At 50.9% G+C, this 21,334-nt stretch overlaps 1 protein-coding gene across 4 annotated transcripts in view; it reads right to left on the reverse strand.

Annotated features, from left to right (window-relative positions):
* HPS4 (HPS4 biogenesis of lysosomal organelles complex 3 subunit 2) overlaps nucleotides 1-21,334 on the reverse strand; it is a 27,059-nt gene continuing 5,725 nt past the window's right edge. For all 4 annotated transcript variants that reach the window (XM_082416303.1, XM_082416300.1, XM_082416301.1 and 1 more), the window contains exons 4-14: nucleotides 20,744-20,887; nucleotides 16,070-16,177; nucleotides 15,500-15,616; nucleotides 13,901-13,995; nucleotides 12,383-12,455; nucleotides 10,433-10,469; nucleotides 9,662-9,758; nucleotides 8,146-9,058; nucleotides 3,524-3,656; nucleotides 2,961-3,069; nucleotides 1-1,307 (exon numbers count right to left, since the gene is read on the reverse strand). In XM_082416303.1, the coding sequence (XP_082272429.1) occupies nucleotides 1,136-1,307; nucleotides 2,961-3,069; nucleotides 3,524-3,656; nucleotides 8,146-9,058; nucleotides 9,662-9,758; nucleotides 10,433-10,469; nucleotides 12,383-12,455; nucleotides 13,901-13,995; nucleotides 15,500-15,616; nucleotides 16,070-16,177; nucleotides 20,744-20,887 (1,998 nt within the window). In that variant the 3' untranslated portion in view covers nucleotides 1-1,135. The remainder of the gene's footprint in view (nucleotides 1,308-2,960; nucleotides 3,070-3,523; nucleotides 3,657-8,145; nucleotides 9,059-9,661; nucleotides 9,759-10,432; nucleotides 10,470-12,382; nucleotides 12,456-13,900; nucleotides 13,996-15,499; nucleotides 15,617-16,069; nucleotides 16,178-20,743; nucleotides 20,888-21,334) is intronic.

The raw sequence follows: 21,334 nt of genomic DNA on the forward strand, positions 1-21,334 counted from the left end.
TTAGTGTTTTTGGCTATTTTATTTTTAGCCCTTAGAAACTTGTTTCGAGAAAAAGACACCATGTCAGAAACATGAGATAATGGTTCACTGACATGAAGTTATTAACATCACGATTTTCAAATGGAATCTCAGGTACTTCCAGTAAACATCTGGTTAGGATTTTGCAAAATATTTTCATCCTGTGACCTGCATCACATCATCATAAAATGTCAGACTATAAACGTAACAGAACTGAGGTTCTAGTACTACTCCAGCCCAGAAACATACAAACGAATGCTGTTCCCTTTCACGCAGCCACCGCTGAAAAGCACAGTTCTGCTTTTGCACCAAAACCTTTTAGAAACTCCCGTTTGGGACACTCACTCGGGAGGAAGCAGCAGCACAGCCCACTTCCAACCAAGGGGCCCAGTCTGGCCTGTCGTCACGCAGCTCTCGGTCCCGGCACCCCAAACTCCCTCCCACGTCATTGAGATGTGCCCCCACTGCGGGTAAGCCAAAGAACAGGCTCCTTGTTTTGAATATAGTTCCAGAAGATCCAAACAAGGTGGTTTCAGCATCCCTGCTGCTTCGCTGCACTAGGCGTCCCGACCTCCCAGAAGGACTGCTCTGAAGATAACCTGAGAAGTGGGAGCTCCGGTCTGCTCGCTGACAAATCCGTCTCCTGGCTGGGCAGTCACACCTCAGACCGGCCCCCTGGACACAGGGCTGGACAAATACTCTAGACAGGGCCAACCAGGTTCTAGAAGAAACGCCAACCTGGGTTTTTGTGGTCCTAGTTAAGGCTGGGGTGGAACAGCAGCAAGAAATGTCAGGTGCCCGGGGCTCCGTGTGACAGGGGGACTCACTGGCCCTGTGCCCCTTGGGTGTAAGGAGCCAAGGCGCCCAATCTGGCCGCAGTGCTGCCCACATCATCAAGTTCTTTACCACGTGCTCTAGGTCTGCTGACCCGGAGAGCTACCTCCTCCAACCCCGATCTGCAGAAGGGGCAACAAACACTCAAATATCATTACATTCCTAAAAACAAGGGACTATTCCAAGGAAAACAAAATAGAGGGACTTTTCCATTTAACAAGGCAGAGCTTGCTTTGCTGGGATTCGATGTGAGAGTCATCTGCTGGGGTCATGAACCCACGGTTCAAAGTAAGTTCACCCCATGCTTCAGCAGCTTCTGCTTGGCTTTGCCCGGGAGACTGAAGGCGCTGTCCTGCGGACTCGGGAAGCCGGAGCTCCGCCCCGCCGACGCCAGCTGCTGGAAATAGGTTTCTTGGACGGGGCTGCAGCAGGCATACACAGCTGTGGAGGCATTCCTGTTAGAGGAAGAAAGGAGACCACAGTCCGACGCTGCCTGTGAGCCCTCAGAGCCCGGAGACCCCCAGAGGCGCTGTCAGTGACCCAGCAGGACGAGTCATGGACCAGTCACTACGGCCATGGAGAGGGGGCACCTCGGCCTGCGGGTAACGAGCACGATCTGGAGTCACACAGACCTGGGTGCCCATCCCACCCCTGCGACTTCCTGGCTGTGTGCCCTTGACTAATGCTCCAGCTTTCTGAGTCTCAGCTTTCTCATCAGTAAAATGAATATGACAACAGTAAATTCCCTCACTGAGATTTTATAAAGAGAGTAAATGAGTAGGAATATATACAAATTGCTTAGCCCATGGTGAGTGGTTAAGAAACGGAGCCTGTTTTTTCTGTTTCTATTATTCAAATGAGCTACATATCCCAACGCTAAAACCCTCTCAGCTCCAAGGAAGATGAAATACTACAGGGCCACAAGGTGGGTGATGGATCTAGGTTGCCAGCGTGGGGCAGCTGTGACTTAAAGCCAGAGGAGACACATTTATTACGGAAAGATATACAGAAATAGTGGCTGGAGATGGCGCTGGGCAGCAGAAGTGCCCGCATTCCTGTGTGGCAGGTGACAGGCATTAGAACCTGGTCAGCACCAGAGCCGAGCCCAGAGCCCACACGCCTCCTTCTCAGCCACACTGTCCCCAGAACTGGAAACGTGTGTGGCGGGGGGCATGTGCTTAGAGCTGAGACACCTGGGCTCAAATCCTGACTCAGCCTCTGAGTAAGAATGTGACCCTGGGGCGAGTCGTTCATTCTGTTTGTGCTTCAGTCTCCTCGTCCATAAAATGAGGTTCAAAAGTATGCGCTCGACCAAATCATTCCAAGGACTTAACTGAGTGATATACACAGAGCAGGCACCCCCCTTCTGACCCTCTAACTTGCCTTCTTTTCTGCTACCGGTTTCATAAGAGAAGCGTGTAGAGAGAAAAAGTAGAAATTCAGTTGGTTAAAGATTGTAAATGACAATAGTAATAATAGATCTAGATCTGCTGGCACAGCGGTGTTCAGGGCATGCAACAAGGTGAAAAAAAGAAACTTGTAAAACAGCACATTAGTATGCTCCAGTTTTCTAGAAGAAAAACCATTAAATAATCAAAAATTCTAATCGTCTATCTTTTATATGCAAAAAATAAAAACGAAAACCAACGAAACCTGGAGTAACATACACCAAACTATTAACTGTGGGTATCTTTGGGCCATATTGCCGGCGATGGGATGACAACATTTGACTTGGGAGACTTGGTCATGAGCACGTGGGACTTGTTAAGTTAGAAGATGGAAGACAGCACTTCAGCATCGTTTATGGCAGAGACCGAGGCCCCTCCTCCCTCCCCGGTGATGGATGGAAGCACTGAGGTGGTGAGGGCCTTAGGTCTCCTCCCTGCTGTACCCCAGTGTGTAAAGCAGTCCGAACCCCAGAATGGGACCCAGCAAATACATGACATGGGAAGCACAGGGGCAGATGACAGCAGCCACCGGAGCAGATCAAAGAAAGCCCTGACTGGTTCCTGGACTGTCCTTCATTCGGTTATGAATGAGGCTCTCTGCCCAGGACCCCGGGAAGGCGGCTCCTGGCGCAGGGCTGTCAGTGAGCCGGGGACGCTCACCTGACAGTCACTTCGTACAGCGCGGGCAGCCGGGCGAAGTCGGAATGCATCAGGCTGACGGCCTGGAGGAAGCGGCGGTCCTGGGCTGTGGCCACCTGCGGCAGGTTGGCTTCCAGAAGAGGACACAGAAGTCGTGAGTGGCAGACCGCCCCCCTCCACCAACATCCCCCAAACCCAGAACCATAAACTGGGACAGGGTGAGGCCCCGGCCTGGGGTACGGGTGCCCAGGGGCAGCGGGACAGAGGCCGGGGTGCTGGGCCCTCCTACTGCGCCCCGCCACGGAGCACACGCCGCCCCCGATGGTGGGCAACACCGGTCTCTGCACACGAATGTCCGAATCGGGAGGCGACCTCGTCACAGATATTTGAACGTGTGTGTGCTTCTCTCAAAATGTTGGAGAAACGGCCAAAGTAAGATAAACGAGAAAAGAAGTGTTTGCCAGGAGAATTTAAACCCCGTGGGAGCTGGGCTCCAAGTGAGAAAGCAGCGTCCTGACTGCAGGGCACTCACCCCGTGCGCTGGGCCCCGGTTCCCACTCCCACCCACCGGAGGCGCCCCTTACCCGCCAGCACGTTCTGGACGCGGTCGTAGTGCGCGAAGCCATAGGCTCTGGCCACGGGGGCCGCCTGGTCCCGGGGCAGCGTCTCGTTCAGGTGCACCTCCAGCCCGTTGAGGGACGCCAGGCTGCCGTGGTACTGCGGGGCAGGGAGGGGACAGGCCGCCGCTGAGCAAGCCACCCAGGGGATATCTGCGTGGCTGCCTGACTTAGCAAGAAGGACTCTGACCAGTGCTTTGACCTGTTGTTAGAGAAGTCCTGACTTCTGCCCTTATGTCCTAATGCATTTCAAACTTGTAGAAAAATCAGAAAATAGAGGGGAGCAGAAAAATAAAAGAAAAAAAAAAAAAAGCAAGGAAAAATGGCCCAGAATCTCACCATCCAGGCAGAGCCGCTGGTGGCGCCCTGGTGCATCTCCTAACCACGGCAGGCGTTTGTGCCCCCCTCCTCCTGCCCCACCCCGTGCTTCTTGACTGTCTGCAGCGAGGCCACCTCCCTCCCTGTACCTAGAATGGTATCAGCCACTGTTCTCGAAGGACTGAGAAGTGTGGGTGAAATGGTTTTCTGTGCTCTCTGGCTCAGAGGAGGAACCCAGCTGAGGAAGGCTGTCCGGGAGGTGAGGCCCAAACACCTGTATTTTAAAACACCTCCCAGGGGATGTCACCTGCAGGTGCAGTTGGGAACACTGGACTGTCCCATTTTGTACGATTTGTTGTTTATAAACTAAAGATGGAGTCAGACCATAAATAACGACTGACACTAGTTCTGTGACCTAACGATATAGCATGAACTTTGTCCTTCATCCTTGAACTATTTTCCTGCAATGTCATTTTCGAACGGCTGAACTCCCTCTTGGGCCCCGCCAAGTACGTCTGTCACGTCCAGATGGACTCAGCCTGAAACAGGGCCTCCTGGGGCTGCCCCGGGCTGCTAAAACCACAAGGAGGCCGCGGGCCCCGGGCCGCAGCTGGCGCCCAGGTGAAGGACCTCCTGGCTCAGTCTCTTCCCGGCCAGATGACCAGGGGCAAGTTACTGGCTTTTCTGCACCTCGTTTTTTTTCATCTGCGAAATAGGGATACTACAGGGCTGCTGAGTGGCTGAGGTCAAATAGCATCTATCCATTCTGTCCACTCTGAAGTGCCGGGAGCGAACGCATTTTCTTAAAGTCAAGAATATGAAAACTGTCATTATTAAAGAAGTGGGACCTCTTCCATGAGCTCGCGTCCCTGGACTAATATGACTTGTCTGTGGGTTGACTTATTTCACAACAGCTGTGTAAAAAAATAAGCTTGCATAAAAGGACCAGAGATGCAAAGAGAATGTCCTGAGGTGAATGTCATGAAACTCAAGTGTTATTTTGGGGAGTGTCCTGGACTTAAATTAGCATTTCTATCCCATGTCATAGAAATGGTACTTAAGGGCATTAGGTTTGGCACCAGGGTTTACGTGACACCCTCATCTCTGCGTCCCCAGGGCCCAGCAGCGAGCCTGGCTCCCAGGAGGTGCCGGGCAACAGCCACTGGGTGACTGGACAGCGAGTGTGACCGACACGAGGCACCGTCCACCACCAGCTGTGCGGGCTGAGTCGAGGGTCCACAGTAACGGGACAGGAGAACAGGCACGCTGTCCCCTGCTCAGATCCCTGGAGCAGCCTCACCAGCGCGATTAACAGAGGCAGATGAGGCCGCGCGTGTGTGTGCGTGTGTGCGTGTGTGTGTGTGTGTACGGGATTTACCACGAAGTCAAACCACAGCCTCGCTGAAAGTTTCTGGACCTCAGGAATCTGCAACAGTCATCCCTCCATCCCCAGCGGGTGCCCAGGGGAAGGGAAAACAGGGACAGAATGAGCCATGCCAAACCCTGAGCTTTCTCTGTAGGCACCGAGCCACTTCTGGAATCTTCTGCCTATCTTGTACTCAGGATAAAATCACTTAACCATCGACGCAGTTAATCATAAGACGCTATACCAGATGACACGTGGGAAATTTTCTACTGGTAACCAAGTGCTTTCATATATACGAGGGGTCAGCAAACCATGGCCCGTGGACCAAATCCAGCCTACTGACTGTTTTTGATAGCCTGAGAACTGAGAATGGTTTTTATATTTTTGTATGGTTAGGGGGAAAAAAGTCAAAAGAATAATATTGTTATGTGAAAATTATATCAAGCTTCAATTTTTGTGTCCATACACAATGTACTGGAACACAGCCACGCCGTTTATTTACATATTGTTTATGGTTGTTTTTGTACTACAACAGCAGATTCGAAGAGTTGTACAAAGCAGAAAACACCTGCTATGTGTTCCTTTACGTTAAAGTTTGCCAACCCAAGACGCACTACCACATACGAGATCCTCACAGCAGCCCTAGGAGACACGGAGCCGGGGCTGTTCCTGCATCCTCTGCCTTGTAGTCCACAGCAAAGCACGTGGCTCATGTCAGTGTGCCCCAAACAGGCAGAAGAAACGATGCAGGAACACACGTTTACTCAGAAGCACCAGTTTCACGGGAGAGGGGTGCTTTTTTGTATTTTATGCTAACACACTAAACCCAGGCTTTGTCTACTGTACACATAGCTCTGTGTCCTACTGTAGTGATGAATAATTGAAGGTCAGTGAGAGGATTAGCTTGGGTTTTGAGCAGGAACTATCAGCGGCTCTCTGCTGCCCCCTGGCGTGGGCCTACTCTGCTCCTCTGAGTTAGTGCCACCCTCTCCTGGCTGCTCCCTCCATCACCCACTTCACCCAGCTCCCGCCCGCACCCTCAGCAAACAGAAAAGGTGGCAGTTGAGCCACTGAAAGACGTGATGGCAAAATGACCCAGGGAGCCGTGGTGATGTGTCTTTCCCAAGGGGGGCTGTGCTCACGGTCACTTCTGAGCTGTCGTTTATCATGCTGCAGGGGTTGGCTTTTTCTAGACAGCAGCAGAGGGTCTGGAGGGAAATCAGGTCGACTGTTTTGTGTGCAGAACCGGGACAAAAAGGCAATGAAAGCTCTCTGCTGATTATAAAATAGACGGCCTTTGGGTTTGATCAACCGACTCCACTCGCAAACCAGCAAGCTGATCAAAGTTCGTTAACACCCTACTCTTCTTAGAAAAGACTACTTTTCTTTTTCCATAAAATTGCGTTCTCTTTCCTGCCCAACACCAAACCCTACTTTCCATGAAAGCCCAGGGAGGTCGTTGCCCTGACAACAAGGATGGGCTGTGACAGACCAAGTCCAATGTCCGAGTATCAAGGGCCACAGAAGGCAGGGCCTTTACTCCTTCACCTTCCCACCTACCATGCCAAGGTCAGATCCACGAGGGACAGAGGGTTGAGGGTGGGAGACAAGAAACAGGCAGGAATCCTGGACCCCACCATGTGCGTTAGGTCTTGATCTCAAAGAGGCGGTTTTCTTAAGGGCAAAATGGGAGTTACCGTGCCTGCCCCCAGAGCTAGCTGTTCCAAGGCTTGGCTAAAGTAGCAGATGTAAAGTATTTACATACAGCGAATGCAGAATACATCTTAATTTACCTTCTCCCAGAGCGGCCTGCACTAGTTTTTCTTTTTCTTTTTGGGGGGAAAGTAAAAATAGAGGGGTGGTATCCACTTTACTGCATGCCAACACTGGGCCTGCAAAATGCCGCGTCTAAGCTCGGCGCTAAGCAGGACAGACCATGAAACCAAGGCATCGGCCTGGAGATGGATGCACAGAACTGCAGCCCTGAACCCCTGAGCTGTTGTAAGGAGGAGGAGCCTTGGGGAAGGAAGTGGCGGGAAGCCCCACTTGGAGAGGGTGCTGCGGGGCCTGTGGAAAGGGGAGAGGAGCCAGGTAGGTGCGAGAGGCGCAGGCCCCGTCTCCAGGCTCTGCGCGGAGGACCCGCCGCCCTCCTCCAGTGCGTTCCAGGGGACCCGCTCATTTACGGAGGGCCACGGGCCCTGCCTGCTAATACGACGGGCTTAGAATAATATAGATTTAAGAACAGAAACAAGGCAAGCCCCAGGACACCATTCACCCTGCAGCAATTTCAACCTGCTGTTTTTATCGCTGCCATTGCCCGGCCAACTAAAGCAAGACTGTTACTATGGCAACTGGATCCAGCGTGGGCCCAGGCCCCAGAGAAGGTCAGCTTACCACTCGAAGTGGGGAAGGGGCTGCAAGGGTTTGAGAGGAGCCTTCTGGATCCAGTTAGCGTTTCAGACGTCCTGGGCCTTCTAGGAAGGAGCTCCAGACGGAGGGAAAGTCAGGGCTGGCGGAAAACTCCCAATCCAGGCGGTGACACGCACAGACTCCGGCCACACAGAGCCTAGAGCTGCCGGGCTAGGGAGTGAGGCCGTGTGTGGTCATGGCCTGCGTGGCTGCACTGCACCCCACACTGCTGATGACGAGCCAGACGCGCTGAGAAAGTGGAAAAGCTGGAAAGGGCAAGACTTGTGGATGCCTTTGCACTTGACTCTGTGCTCAGCACTGGATGCTCACTCACCCCCCCACAAACAGCCGAGGAGTTGGGCACCACCGGCACCCCACTGTGTGAACAAGGATGTTTGGCACGAGGTCACAGAGCTGCTGGCCGAGCCCCCCTGCCTATCCCCGCTCCGAGGAGGCGGGGGCGGGCCACCAGGGGCCAGGGGGTCTGCACACTCACCACGTCCTCGACGGCCGCGCCATCTCCCAGCAGCGGCTCCTCGGCCAGCAGCAACAGCACCAGGCCTCTGACGCTGTGAGTGTAGAGGTTCATCCGCACAAGCCGCGTGCGGGACGCGGGGGTTGCCCTGGACCCGGTTCTGTCTGTGGAGGGGCCGTCGCCTAGAGGGTCTGCCGAGCCCGAGGTGCGTTCCGGGCCGGAGGCCGAGCGGCCCTCAGGAACCCCATCGCCACGCTGCCCCTCGCCTTGTTCCCCCACGGGCAGCTCAGTCCCCATCTGCCTCGAATCCAAGCAAGGTGACGGCAACGGCCCGCTCGCCGGGCCGAGGAGGTGGTCCCTGGGGACGGGGGCTTGGCTGCTGTTGCCGGGAAGGTCTCTGGGCCGTTCTAGGGCTCCGTTCTGGGTGAGCATCCCAGGAGTGGAGGGAGGGAGGGGGCCGCCCACGGCTGTGCCTACAGGCAGGGCCTCGGGTGGCTTGCTTCCGGGGTTGCCAGAGTCACTGACAGATGCCCTGCAGCCAGGAGGCCCGCCATCGGAGGCAGAATAACCCAAGAATGCTCCCGTGTCCTGAGCTTCTGGAACGTGGATTTCAGACAAGTCCAGTTCCTCTTCCCCCCTGGACAAACCGGTTTCCTTCACCAGGGAGAGGCCGAGCCCAGACCCCTGGCCCCTGGTGGTGTGGTGCGGTGTTGGGGGCTTGATGCTCTTCAGATCACAGCCAGACCAGTGTCCGTTCTCCCCGCTGCCATTTGGCCAGGTGACGTCAGGAGACCTGGGCTCAGGGGTGGTCGCTGAGATCTGAGCCGTGGATCCCGCATGTCTGGGGGTGTTTTCTTTCAGGGCAGATGTGTTCAAACTCTTTGGAGGGCGCTGGGCTGGGGGCTCCGGGAGTCTGGCTGGAGATGCCAGAGTGCTGGCGAACAAGATGGGTGTGAGGAAGGGCAGGCGACTGAGCGTGGGCAAGGGCCCTGCCCTGGGGGAGACTAAAGTAGTGCTTCCCTAAAAAGCACGGGCATTGGTGACAAGTGGGTGCTGAGGCCACACAGCCTAAGAGGTCATGGTCAAAGCACAGGAGGAAACCTAGGGCAATGCCTGGGCCTCGGGGCTTCACACAGTGACACCGGGATCACCTACAGGAAACGGCAGAGCCCACTGAATCAGGGACACCCACGTTTGGAGGCCGACTGTGAGTCAGGCCCTATACTGGGTACTACACACATAATATTCCCAACTTTTCTGGGTCCATTTTACAGATGAAAAAACTGAGGCTCAGGAAGGGAGTGGACTTGCCCAAGGTCACAGAGCTGATAAGCAGCAGATCTGGGATTTGAAACCTACGCTCATCTCACTCTGCCAGATGCCTCTGATCTCTATGCTGAAGCTCCAGATGCCCCTGCCAAGGCAGAGCGCGGAGAAGATGGAATCAGTTATCAAATACCAGGGGCTCACCTGGATAAATCCGTGGGAGGGAGTGCCCAATGCATGGGTTAAGAGGAACCCCTGTGAGCTCCCTTACCTGGTCGTAGGCTCCCGGGGGAACTCACGGAGACTGACGGCTTCCTCTTCGGTCAGGAAAACAGGCACAATCTGGACGTCTGGAGGGAGTGCTGCGCCTAGAATTGCAAAGCAATGTGGCCAGGGCCCTCCCCTGGGCCAGAGAAGACAGAGGGGGCAGGGACTGTTCTTGGGGGTGACGCATCCAACCCACAGGCCAGCTCAGAGAGCAGCTCTGGGCTACGTTCCTCAACCCAGAACAAAAGCCACAAAACTGCAGCTACAACTTCAGCCATCAGCAAGGAAAAGCCCATATAGGCAACTCTGCACCCAGGGTGACGTTTGGTGGAAGAAAATTTAGTGGCACTTAAAAAAAAGACAGAAGCTGGAAAAAAGCACTTCCACCTGACCAAACAGGTCTGCCCCGACTTATGATTCAAAATAAAACAAATCCCCCTCTTGGGAGCACCTGCACTGCTGCAAAAGGTCTTCCTGGCAGTGGCCGCCGATGGCACCCTCTCCTAATCGTGACCTTCTGGAACTCGTCTGAGTAGTCTCATAATGGGGAGTTAAGGAGGATCTGAAAACGGGGATTTAAGAGGTGTGCCTAAATCAGGAGCTTTACAACTGCGATTTTGATGGGTAACTTTGTCCTTGAAGCTCTATATATTTTCCTAATCTCACGAGCCGATGGAATGACCATATAGGACTACTCAGCCTTTCACGTGACTTGGATAGGGCCAGGCAGCTTAAGGACCATTCCCAAGATGTAAGAAGCCACCTGATTACTTACCATGTTCCTGCAGGGCATCCCCTCCTATAGGTTTTCTCTGAAAATAAACACACAGAGAAGTTGGTGCTGGGCACCGCGTTCTCCCCCCGACCTAACCATCAGGACCGCGCAGTGCCATCTGTTCGTGAAATGCAGCCAGGCCCAGGATGCTGGTCCCAGCCGCACGCCAACAGCAAAGCAGATGGAACAGAAGCTCCCCCAAGCTGCCTGCCCCCCGCCGTGGCTGGGGTCAGCCAAGAGCCAGGCCCACACTGGCTGGGGCGTCCACACCACCCAGGCTCACACTAGGCTTCTTCCCGTTCTGATTTCTCAGTTTCTCCTCTCTGGGAATAACAGCAAGCATTCATTCATGTTACCTCTCAGACCTCCAGGGAAGTCATCTCCTGGAATAAAGCCACATCTGCCACAGCCCTGGCCTAGAGCTCACACAGATCCCATTATAACAAAAGTGTGAAGGGCCTGTGACCCTCACAAGGGAAGGATTCAACCTAAACCAGATGTGAGGTCAGATCTCTTGTTCTGATTTACAATCAAGGTGAGAAACCCAGGAATCTCCTCAAAAGAGCTTTCCAGCCATCTCCACCTAAAGGTTCCAAAAGGACCCACCAAAACAAAACAAAAACTGCTCTTCTCACCAAAATGACCTTCACTCCTAAGAAGTGTTGTGGCTTTCTTTTTTTCTTTACATAAACTAACTCTAGACAAAAATTCTTTTCCAAAAAAATCACATATAATTCCCTCACCCTCAAGCTAATCCTGTTAACATTGGGCACATTTTCCTTTAAGTCTATGCATTTTTTTTATACTCTGAGGCCACATTACGTAAAACTTTTTCTGCTTGAAAGTCTGACACACAATTTCTGTCATTAAAGCATCTTTGGCCATTTTCAATGGCTGACTAAAATTTTATGAAGTTTATAGTGGTGGAGGAGAATTCATCGTTTCCCTACTTGAGACCAGCAACTGGCAACCAGTCTGTAAATGGCGAGCTAGTGCATATTTTCAGCTTTGCGGCCATACAGTCTCTGTGCAGCTACTCAACCTGCAGATGTGGCTCAAAAGCAGGCCAAGAAAATTCTGTCTGTAGGCGACTGGCCCACAGCCCACGGTCTGCCAGCTCCTACCGTAGACATTTAAGTTATATCTGATTTTTCACTTTCGTAAATCCTGTTGCGATAAGTTTTGAGTATAAACCTTCTTCAGCAGTCAGATGATTTCCTTAGTATTGATTCGCAGTGCTGAACTATGAGGAAAAAGGAAAGGGCATCCTCAAGCCTCTCATTATCAAATAGTTTACCAGGAAGGCTGTTCTAATGACCCCTGCATCACGGTGGGAAGGAGCCGGCTAGAGCCACACACGTGTTTTAAATGTCGGCTGATTTAATAAGTATAAAAAGCCGGCCTGATGACACATTTAAAACCAGAGTCTCGCACAGTAAGAATCAACTAGTAAAACAAAAGAAAAAAGAACTCAAAGGAAATATGCCAGAGGCTAGCAGTGATTATCTCTGTGCAGTCCAGTTGTGGGCAATTTTATTTCCCATGAGCACATATGACTTTTCCTTCATTATAAAAACAGTTAAGTAAATATAAGACGGAAGTATTTTTAAAGTTTCTATTGTCCTAAGCCATCTTTTACAGTCTCTCCCTCTCTGAAAAATCCAACATCTCTTTGACATAAAGCCCATCCTTGAGGGAAGTCAAATTCTCATAGCTCCACTTGGATCGAAGAAAAACCAACCAAGTCTACCACGCAGAAGACAACATTTTCTTTCAGCTTTGCCAGTGACCTCACTCGAAGAAAACCACATGGATGGACCTGGGGTCCTGAGAAGGACAAGGCAGCAGCAGCCGCCCCCATCCATCTAGCACTGGGGATCAGCCTTGCCCGATATAAAGACAGACTCGCCGGATGAAGCATCCCGGCCAGCGGGGCGGGCTTTGCGATACCTGGTCCCGACGTGCAGCTCGATGAAGCAGGACCTTGGCTGTGACAGAGGGTGGCAGCTGGGTGCTAACGATCCTGGGGGGTGAGACACAGGAACAAGGACACCGTGAGAAGAAACACACTCAGGACTCTGAATTGGACACGTTCCTGACACCCTGTGGTGGCGAGGCTCTCGGGGACACAGCTGGTGGGGGTTTCAACTGGGAAAGCCCTCGTGGAGGGCACCCTGTCTGTTCCCTCAAAGTTTAAAATGTCCAAACCCTTGGACTCGACTTGTACCAAGGTGTGTGCTTAAGAATATTCTCGACAGGGAAAATGGTAAAATCATCTTTTAATGGGTAAACGATTTAAATGTCCATCAAAAAGAGTAAATTCATCATTTTCTGTTGTATGACACCAAAAAACGTGTAGCTGTTACAAGAGTGAGGTGGACCAATAGGGACTGATAAAGAAATCCCTACTATACACATTAAGGTGAGGGACCATATGATCCCATTTACAAAGACAGCAGAAATAAGCAAAATCAATACACGCGTTTATGTGCAGGTGTGTGAAAACACACAGAACAAAAAGGATGCTCAGCAAACCGCTGACGGTGGGGATGGCTGAGAGGGAGGGGGAGGGGCGGGGAACCTTTGTGCGCTGCATGTTTCTCTCTTGGTTCATTTTTTTTTTTACCATGAGAATGTGTTCACGCATTAGGTGTATGATTTAAAAATAACTGAGAAATGCAAAATAAGAAAAAAAATATTATCTTTGACACCATGTTGCTTGTGAGCCTGGCAGCACCACAAGCTGATTCAGAGCCGTCATTGTGAAAAGAAAGGGGAGGTCATGTGTTGAGGGCCACTGGGAACAGGGACTGCACCCCATCGGTCATCTCATTTCCTTCTCCACCGAGTATGTCTACTTGCCAGAGGAGAGAGTGGAGATGAGGCAAGATCACCGGGGCTGGGAAGAAGCGCAGCCAGAGCCCGCTGAGTGCCTGGAGATCTTCTCCAGGGCCCATCCCTCTGGGATCAGAGAGCTCTGGGCACAGAGCACCAGCTCTCCTGCCTCAGGCTGTGAGAGCCAAGCCTCCGCGGAGCCTGGAAGAGGCGTGGAGAGCTCTTGGGTGCGCAAGCTCACTAAGAGGCCCTCCAGCTGTGTGAAGAGCCGCAGTGAGACCTCAGAGGCCAACTGGAGATGGACCCAGCCAAGAGGCTGCAGGAGCCTGAGCTGAAGCTACGGCCAGCACACCAGGGCCCTGGGCAGCAGGGGAAGGTGCTGTGGGCCTCCACGCCCCATCTGAGAATTTCATGGATCTCTTCAAAGCTGCCTTTTATATTCCCAACTCTTTTCTGGACACAACAGTTCGCAATTTCCCAGCTCTGCCCAAAGACAGGCAGGGACCCTATATCAAATCTAAACTACCCGCTAGTTGCCAAACGAGACCACCTGGAAGTGGCCACACACCGCGATCGGGGTGGTCAGCCCTGCAGCAGGGGGAGGGCTGGAGGGGCGGCATCCGGATTACTCACAGTCCCTTGTAGAGGATGCAGCCGGCTAGCACGTGGGGTGAGCGCTGGCAGGTCTGCAGAATGAGGGCCGCCTTCAGCAACAACAGGGGCTCCACCTGTGCCGGGCAAGAAGCATGCCACAAGGTGAACACGCGTACCGTCAGCGAAGGAGGAACAGGAAGGGGGCTCTGGAGAGCAGGTGGACAGCTCAGAGCCCAAGCCTGGAGGGAGCGTGTGCCGCACAGTGACAGCTACGTCACGCCTCTGACACCCAGAGCGGCTGCCACCACAAGTGCCAAATGCCGGGGACAAGGAGGCCTCTCTGGAAGCTGGAAGGTACAGCAGATATGGCATATGGCTCTTCACAGGCGACAGTGCAGATGGCCAAGGAGACCCTGACGATCAACGCTGAGACCAGAAGGCAGCAGGAGAGGAGAACCTACCTCTCAAATTCAGGTCATGGTGCCGGTGAACCCACCCACCCATCCTCCACCGTCCCCCTGAAGCCCAGGCACCCCTGTGACACAGCTGGCTTGATGTCTGACCAGGTCCCATAACTCTGTTGTGTAACAGAAAATGATAACATCATGGCCTTTCACTCAGGGGTATATGCCTCAGTCCACGGTCCTTGTAAAAAGTCCCGAAAAAGACCAGAAAAGGATCTGACCCTGGTCAAGAATGGCCAGCAATAACCAAAAGCCTCTTCCTGCTTCCTGCTGGGCAGCGGTTAGAACCGAGTGCTAAGGAGTCAAGCATGCAGTTAATTCTTTCACAGCCTCAAGACGCGCCCAGGCCCAGCCAGCCAGTCTGGAAAGCTCTGGGCCAACTCCAAGAAGCCCTCCAGACAGGAGCGGGAAACCCGCCCCTGTTTCTAGCAGCATCCCAGTGCCACATCCCTGTTAAAGGGACACAGTCAACGACAGCAGCGAGACCCAGTCCACACACAGTGGAAGGCTCCCGTCCCCCGAGATGCTCAGGGCACGGGCGGGCAGTTCTCAAGGGGCAGTGCCGCGCATCTCCCTTCGGCTACACGACTGTGAGGATGTGATGCTCACCAAGATCAAGGCCACTGAGCAAGAGGCAGTGCAGGCGGCCGGGCCAGCCACGCAGGTGGCCTCCTGTCACCGCGTGCCAATGGCAAAAGCGACGGCTCAGGGACAAAACACCTCCCAGCCCCGCAGCCCCAGATATGGCAACCCTGGTTTTAAAATGTCAGCCCTGGGCCTTTTTGGATGTCGAGAATAATTAAATCACATAATGGTACTATCGAGAAGGGGACCTTCAGATTACTGAGTTCAACACTCCTGGGCATTAGCAACACAGTAACACCCTTTACTGAGTATCTGCTTTCTGTCATTTACGTACTGTCCCATTTCATCATCAGGACAGCTCTGGGAGGCAAGTCTTATGCTGTGGCCATTTTACGGGTAAGGAGAGTGAGGCTCTGGGAGGTGACCTGACTTGTCCAAGCCCACACGGCTCGTGAGGGCTGCGTGGAATCTGGGTACAGGTCTTAACAACTATGTGCGCTGAGATGCAGCTCATTCAAGGAGGAAACGTGTGTCCAGAAGCCCTCTTCCTATCCATGCACCGAGCAGGGGGCTGAGCCTAGCCTGTTACCTTCGTTCGGTCCAGGTTCCAGAGGGAGTTGAATATCCTATGCAGGTCACCGGTGTTTCTCAGGATCTGGTCGATGAAGGTGTCCCACTCGCCGCTCAGCTCTTCCCGAGAGCAGCTCTGAAACAGAACAGCTGGGGGTCAGCGCGCAAGATTCCGAGAGACACGCTGTTCGGCAGGGACTCCGACCACCAACGAAACTGCTCCTACGCGACAAACTGGCCGGAAGGGAGGGGCTGCTCCGAGCTTCCCACCCAGGCGAGGCCCCGCCTCCTGCCCCTGGTAACCTGCCCCCACAGACCAGCGCTCCTGGGGCGGGGAGCGGGGGAGGGCGTGACCAGGCCCTGCTCTCCCCAACCATCCTAGGAAGGAGAGAGCGGGCATAAACATTTGGGTGCATGGGACTCAGGCCACCAGGGAAGAAAGGCATCTGAGAGGGGCTCCAAGGGCCCATGACCTTGTCGCTGACACGACGTGTTTATGTTAAGTGTACCAGACCCCTGGGTGAACGCTGTGTTCTGCCGATACCGATTTTGCTACGGAGGTTCCACGTAAGACTCCTCAACACCATACCTTGTAGGCCAGAGAAACAGGCCCATTGTAAAAATTAAAGAAGCCGATGAGCTGATCCAGAAGCTGCTTGCAGCTGACATCAGGGAGCTCAACAGCACAGCCCAGCACCTGTAAAGGAGGACAGGAATCTTCCTTTTCTCTGAGGCCAAGCTCAGAATCCTGGCGTCCAGGGCTCACTAAAGCTGGACTCCACTGGCCCATCAAACTCCATCTTCTGCTGTGTGACCCCACACCCTCCACCAGCCACGCTGGTCTCCACAGGAAACAAATAGTTTTTGTACCTACTCATGCTGCACAAGCTGAAATCGCCCCGCCTCCCATTCTTGTTCATTTGCCTGGGACTGCCCCCCTGCCTTCCCCCCCACCCCCGTGCCCCCCACAGATGCCAGCCCACGCAGGATGCCTGTTTTCATCACTCCAGACAATGCCGACCTGTTTCTTGATCCCTTGTATTGTTAGCACTGTTATTTGGACGCTGGATGTTTCATTTGGGTTTCACAGCAAACACTGGACCCAGACCGTTTCATGAATGACCATCCCGTCTCTCCAGCTGGATGGAGTGCTTCCAGAACGGGGACCGACTGCATCATCGCGCCAGCCACAAAAGATGAACACTTGCTCAGTGAGGAAATAATCTGGGCCTATGTTTAAAGAGCCTGAAAAAACTTCGTATTCTTTGACTCAGTAATTCTACCTGTAGGAATCCTTCCTAAGGGACTCATCAGAAACTTAAACAAACCAACCCTGAAAGAAAACAAATAAACAAACAAACAAAAATGCTCTCTGAATGTAAGCTCCACTGAGGCAAGGATCTGCATTTTGTTCACTGATGTAATCCAAGTGCTGACAACGGTCTGGCACCCAGTAGGTGCTTATGTCTCCCCTAATTAATCTATAGAGGGAATGAAATCCTAATAATCCCACCAGCTTTTCTTTAGAAACTGACAAACTGATTCTACAACAGAAATACAAAGGACCTAAAATATCCAAAGCTGTCTTGGAGAAGAATAAGTTTGGAGGACTTCCACCATCTGATTTTAAGACTTATTATAAAGCTACAGACATCAAGACAGAGTAGTACTTGTATAGAATCTTCAGAAAGATCAATGGGAAAGAATAGTGAGCCCAGAAGTAGAGCCACACTTAAATGGTCATTTGATCTTCAACAAAGGAGCCACAGGAATCTAATAGGAAAAGGAAAGTTTTCAACAATGGTGCTGCATTAACTGGACATCCATATGGAAAAAAGGACCCTTGACCTCTGCTTCACACCATACACAAAGATATATCCAAGGTGGATTACAGACCTAAATTTAAAAGCTAAAACTGTGAAACTTACAAAAAAAAAAATTGGAGAATGTCTTCTCCAATGGGTTAGGCAATGGTTTTAGACAGAATACAGAAAGCAATAACCATAAAAGATAACACTGATAAATTAGACTTCCTTAAAACTAGGGCTTCCCTAGCGGTGCAGTGGTTAAGAGTCCGCGTGCCAATGCAGGGGACATGGGTTTGAGCCCTGGTCCAGGAAGATCCCACATGCTGCAGAGCAACTAAGCCCATGCGCCACAACTACTGAGCCTGAGCTCTAGAGCCCACGAGCCACAACTACTGAGCCCACGCCACAATTACTGAAGCCCACGTGCCTAGAGCCCATGCTCCGCAACAAGAGAAGCCACCACAGTGAGAAGCCCGCGCACCACAACGAAGAGTAGCCCCCGCTCATCGCAACTAGAGAAAGCCCGCGCGCAGCGACGAAGACCCAACGCAGCCAAAAATAAATAAAATAAATTTACAAAAAAAAAAAAACAAAAACTAAACTAAAAACTTCTCATCAAAAGACATTATTAAGAAAGTAGGCACACCACAAACTGGGAGAAAATATTTTTTTAAAATGTATATCTGACAAAGAACTGGTATCCAGGATGTATGAAGAAACCTACAACTCAAGAAAAAAAGAAAACCCAGTTTAAAAAATGGGCAAGAGCTTTGGACAAATACTTTGGGAAGGAAGATATACAAATGGCCATGAAGCACACGAAAAAGCCTTAATATCACTAGTCATTGGGGAAATGCAAATTGAAACCACAATGAGATACCACTTCACATCCAGCAAAATGGCTAAAATTAAACGAACTGACCACATTACTGCTGATGAAGATGTGGCAGTATCTGGAATTCTCATACACTGTTGGTGGGAATGTAAAATGGTACAACCGCTCTGGGCAAAAGTCTGGCAGTTTCTTGTAAAATCCATACACACCTACCCTATGACCCAGCAATTCCATGCCTAGATATTTACCTATGAGAAATGAAAACATGTCCACAAAAAGACTTATATAGGAATGTTTCTAGAGCCTTATTCCTTTTTTTAATTTTATTTTCTTGAAGTACTGTTGATTTACAATGTTGTATTCTGCTCTACAGCAAAGTGATTCAGTTATACATATATATACATTCTTTTTCAGATTCTTTACCATTATGGTTTGTCATAGGATGTTGAATATAGTTCCCTGTGCTATACGGTAGGACCTTGTTGTTTATCCATTCTCTGTATAATAGTTTGCATCTGTTAATCCCAAACTCTCAATCCTTCCCTTCCTCTATCCCCCTCCCCCTTGGCATCCACAAGTCCGTTCTCTATGTCTGTGAGTCTGTTTCTGTTTCGTAGATGTTCATTTGTGTCATATTTTAGATTCCACATATAAGTGATATCATATGGTATTTGTCTTTCTCTTTCTGACTTACTTCACTTTCTGACTTACTTAACTTAGTATGATAATCTCTAGTTCAACCCATGTTGCCGCAGATGGCATTATTTCATTCCATTATGGCTGAGTAGTATTCCATTGTACATATGTACCACACCTTCTTTATCCATTCATCTGTCGATGGGCATATAGGTTGTTTCCACGTCTTGGTTATTGTAAATAGTGCTGCTATGAACACAGGGGTGCATGTATCTTTTTGAATTAGAGTTTTGTCCAGATATATGCCCAGGAGTGGGATTGCTGGGTCATATGGTAGTTCTATTTTTAGTTTTTTAAGGAACCTCCATACTGTTCTCCATAGTGCCTGCACCAACTTACATTCCCACCAACAATGTAGGAGGGTTCCCTTTTCTCCACACCCTCTCCAGCACTTATTATTGGTAGACATTTTTTTAAAAATTAATTAATTTATTTATTTTTTGGCTGCGTTGGGTCTTCATTGCTGTGCGTGGGCTTTCTCTAGTTGCAGCGAGCGGGGGTTACTCTTCGTTGCGGTGCGCGGGCTTCTCATTGCGGTGGCTTCTCTTGTTGCAGAGCTTGGGCTCTAGGCGCACAGGCTTCAGTAGTTGTGGCACACGGGCTCAGTAGCTGTGGCTCAAGGGCTCTAGAGCACAGGCTCAGTAGTTGTGATGCACAGGCTTAGTTGCTCCGTGGCATGTGGGATCTTCCCCAACCAGGGCTCGGACCTGTGTCCCCTGCATTGGCAGGCGGATTCTTAACCACTGTGCCACCAAGAAAGTCCCATTATTGGTAGACTTTTTGATGATGGCCATTCTCACTGGTGTGAGGTGGTACCTCATTGTAGTTTTGATTTGTATTTCTCTAGAGCCTTATTCTTTTTTTTTTTTTTAATATTTATTTATTTATTTATTTATTTGGCTGCACCAGGTCTTAGTTGTGGTGTGCGGGATCTAGTTCCCTGACCAGGGATTGAACCCGGACCCCCTGCATTGGGAGCACGGAGTCTTAACTGCTGGACAACCAGGGAAGTCCCTCTAGAGCTTTATTCTTAAGTGCCCCAAACTGGACACAGTTCATGTGTCCACAAAAAGGAGAATGAATAAGTAGACTGTGATACATTCAGACTATGGAATACTGCCCAGCAATAAATAGGAATGAACCACCGGTACATGCAACAATGTGGATGAATCCCACAAATGTTAAAATAGAGGATAAAGGGATGAATATATAAATGTGTGATAAAGCAACTATAATGAAGTGTTCTGTAGAATCTAGGAGGTATGTGAGTATTCACTGTAAAATTCTCTCAACTGTTCAGTATGTTAGAAAATTTTCATAACAAAATGTTGGAAATAATACCTACGAAGGTGAAGATACTTCCTCACACTTAAGCATCCCATCCCCTCAGGAATAAATTTAAAATGAGAGGAGGCATGAGACAACAGTACTTCAGAGCCTATGGTACTACTAGCTGTAAATTGTTCTTTTTTTTCTTAATGGTTCTTTGAAACCTAACATATATGCACCAGTGTCTTCGAGTTTCTGGCTCCCTTCCCCAGTAAGCGTGGAGAGTATAGGGAAGTATAGGGAGTAGAAACAAGAAAAGATGGAGATTAAAAACTCAATTTGCATCACAGAGCAAAGAGAATTTCCAGAGGATGACCTAAGTCTTTCAAAAGAGAGGAGAGAGCAGGCGTGTGCCTTGCAGGATGTGTCAGCAGTGTTTTGGAGAGAGCACTCAGTTCTGATGGGCACCTGCAGAGAGTGACGCGGGAAGCGCGGATGACGGGCCGCAGCACACGCGGGGAGAGAAGGAGGTTCTAGGCTCGAGAGCCGCGGCAAGCATTATTTCTAAACCCTAGCATCGCAGTACTTCTCACCAACACAGAAGACTCCTGGTAGAGGCTGTCCTACAGGCACTGGTTCAGCCTGGTAAACTTACCCAAAGGTAATCGCCGTCAACCTTTATGGCGAACTTAAGTTTCCGCAGACGGATGACGGTGGGAGGAGAGCCGGAAATGTCAGAAATGCAGTGGACAACCCCGGCGATCTGTCCACAGAGCAGCTCCTGTTGGTCAAGCAGGGTCTAGGGAAAAGAGCCAATTCCAGACATGAAGTTCAAGTTCCCCAACTCCCGTGTCATTCCTTAGAGCAGGGGTTGGCAAACTATAGCCTGGAGGCCAGATGGACTCTGCTGCCTGTTTTTATATAGTCCGGGAGCTGATGATGGTTTTTACATTTTTTTAAGGGTTGTCAAAATAACAACAAAGAAGAATACGTGATAGAGACCTTACACGGCTTGCAGAGACCAAAACATTCCCACATTGGCCCTTTTGAGACAAAGTTTGCCGAACCCTGCCTGAATTGTCACAAAACACCTACAGTGAATGCCTAGGATGATTGCCCAGAACTACGTTTTTGTTCCTAGGATTACAGGCCTGTGCACGGGTAGAAGAGTGAGCCTTTATCCCCATTCAAATCCCCTGCAGAATGGCCAGCGCAGCCTAGGCTGATCCCCACTCTCCAAGTCAAG

This window comes from Balaenoptera physalus, assembly GCF_965194825.1.
Source record: "Balaenoptera physalus genome assembly, chromosome: 12".
Taxonomy (NCBI): domain Eukaryota; kingdom Metazoa; phylum Chordata; class Mammalia; order Artiodactyla; family Balaenopteridae; genus Balaenoptera; species Balaenoptera physalus.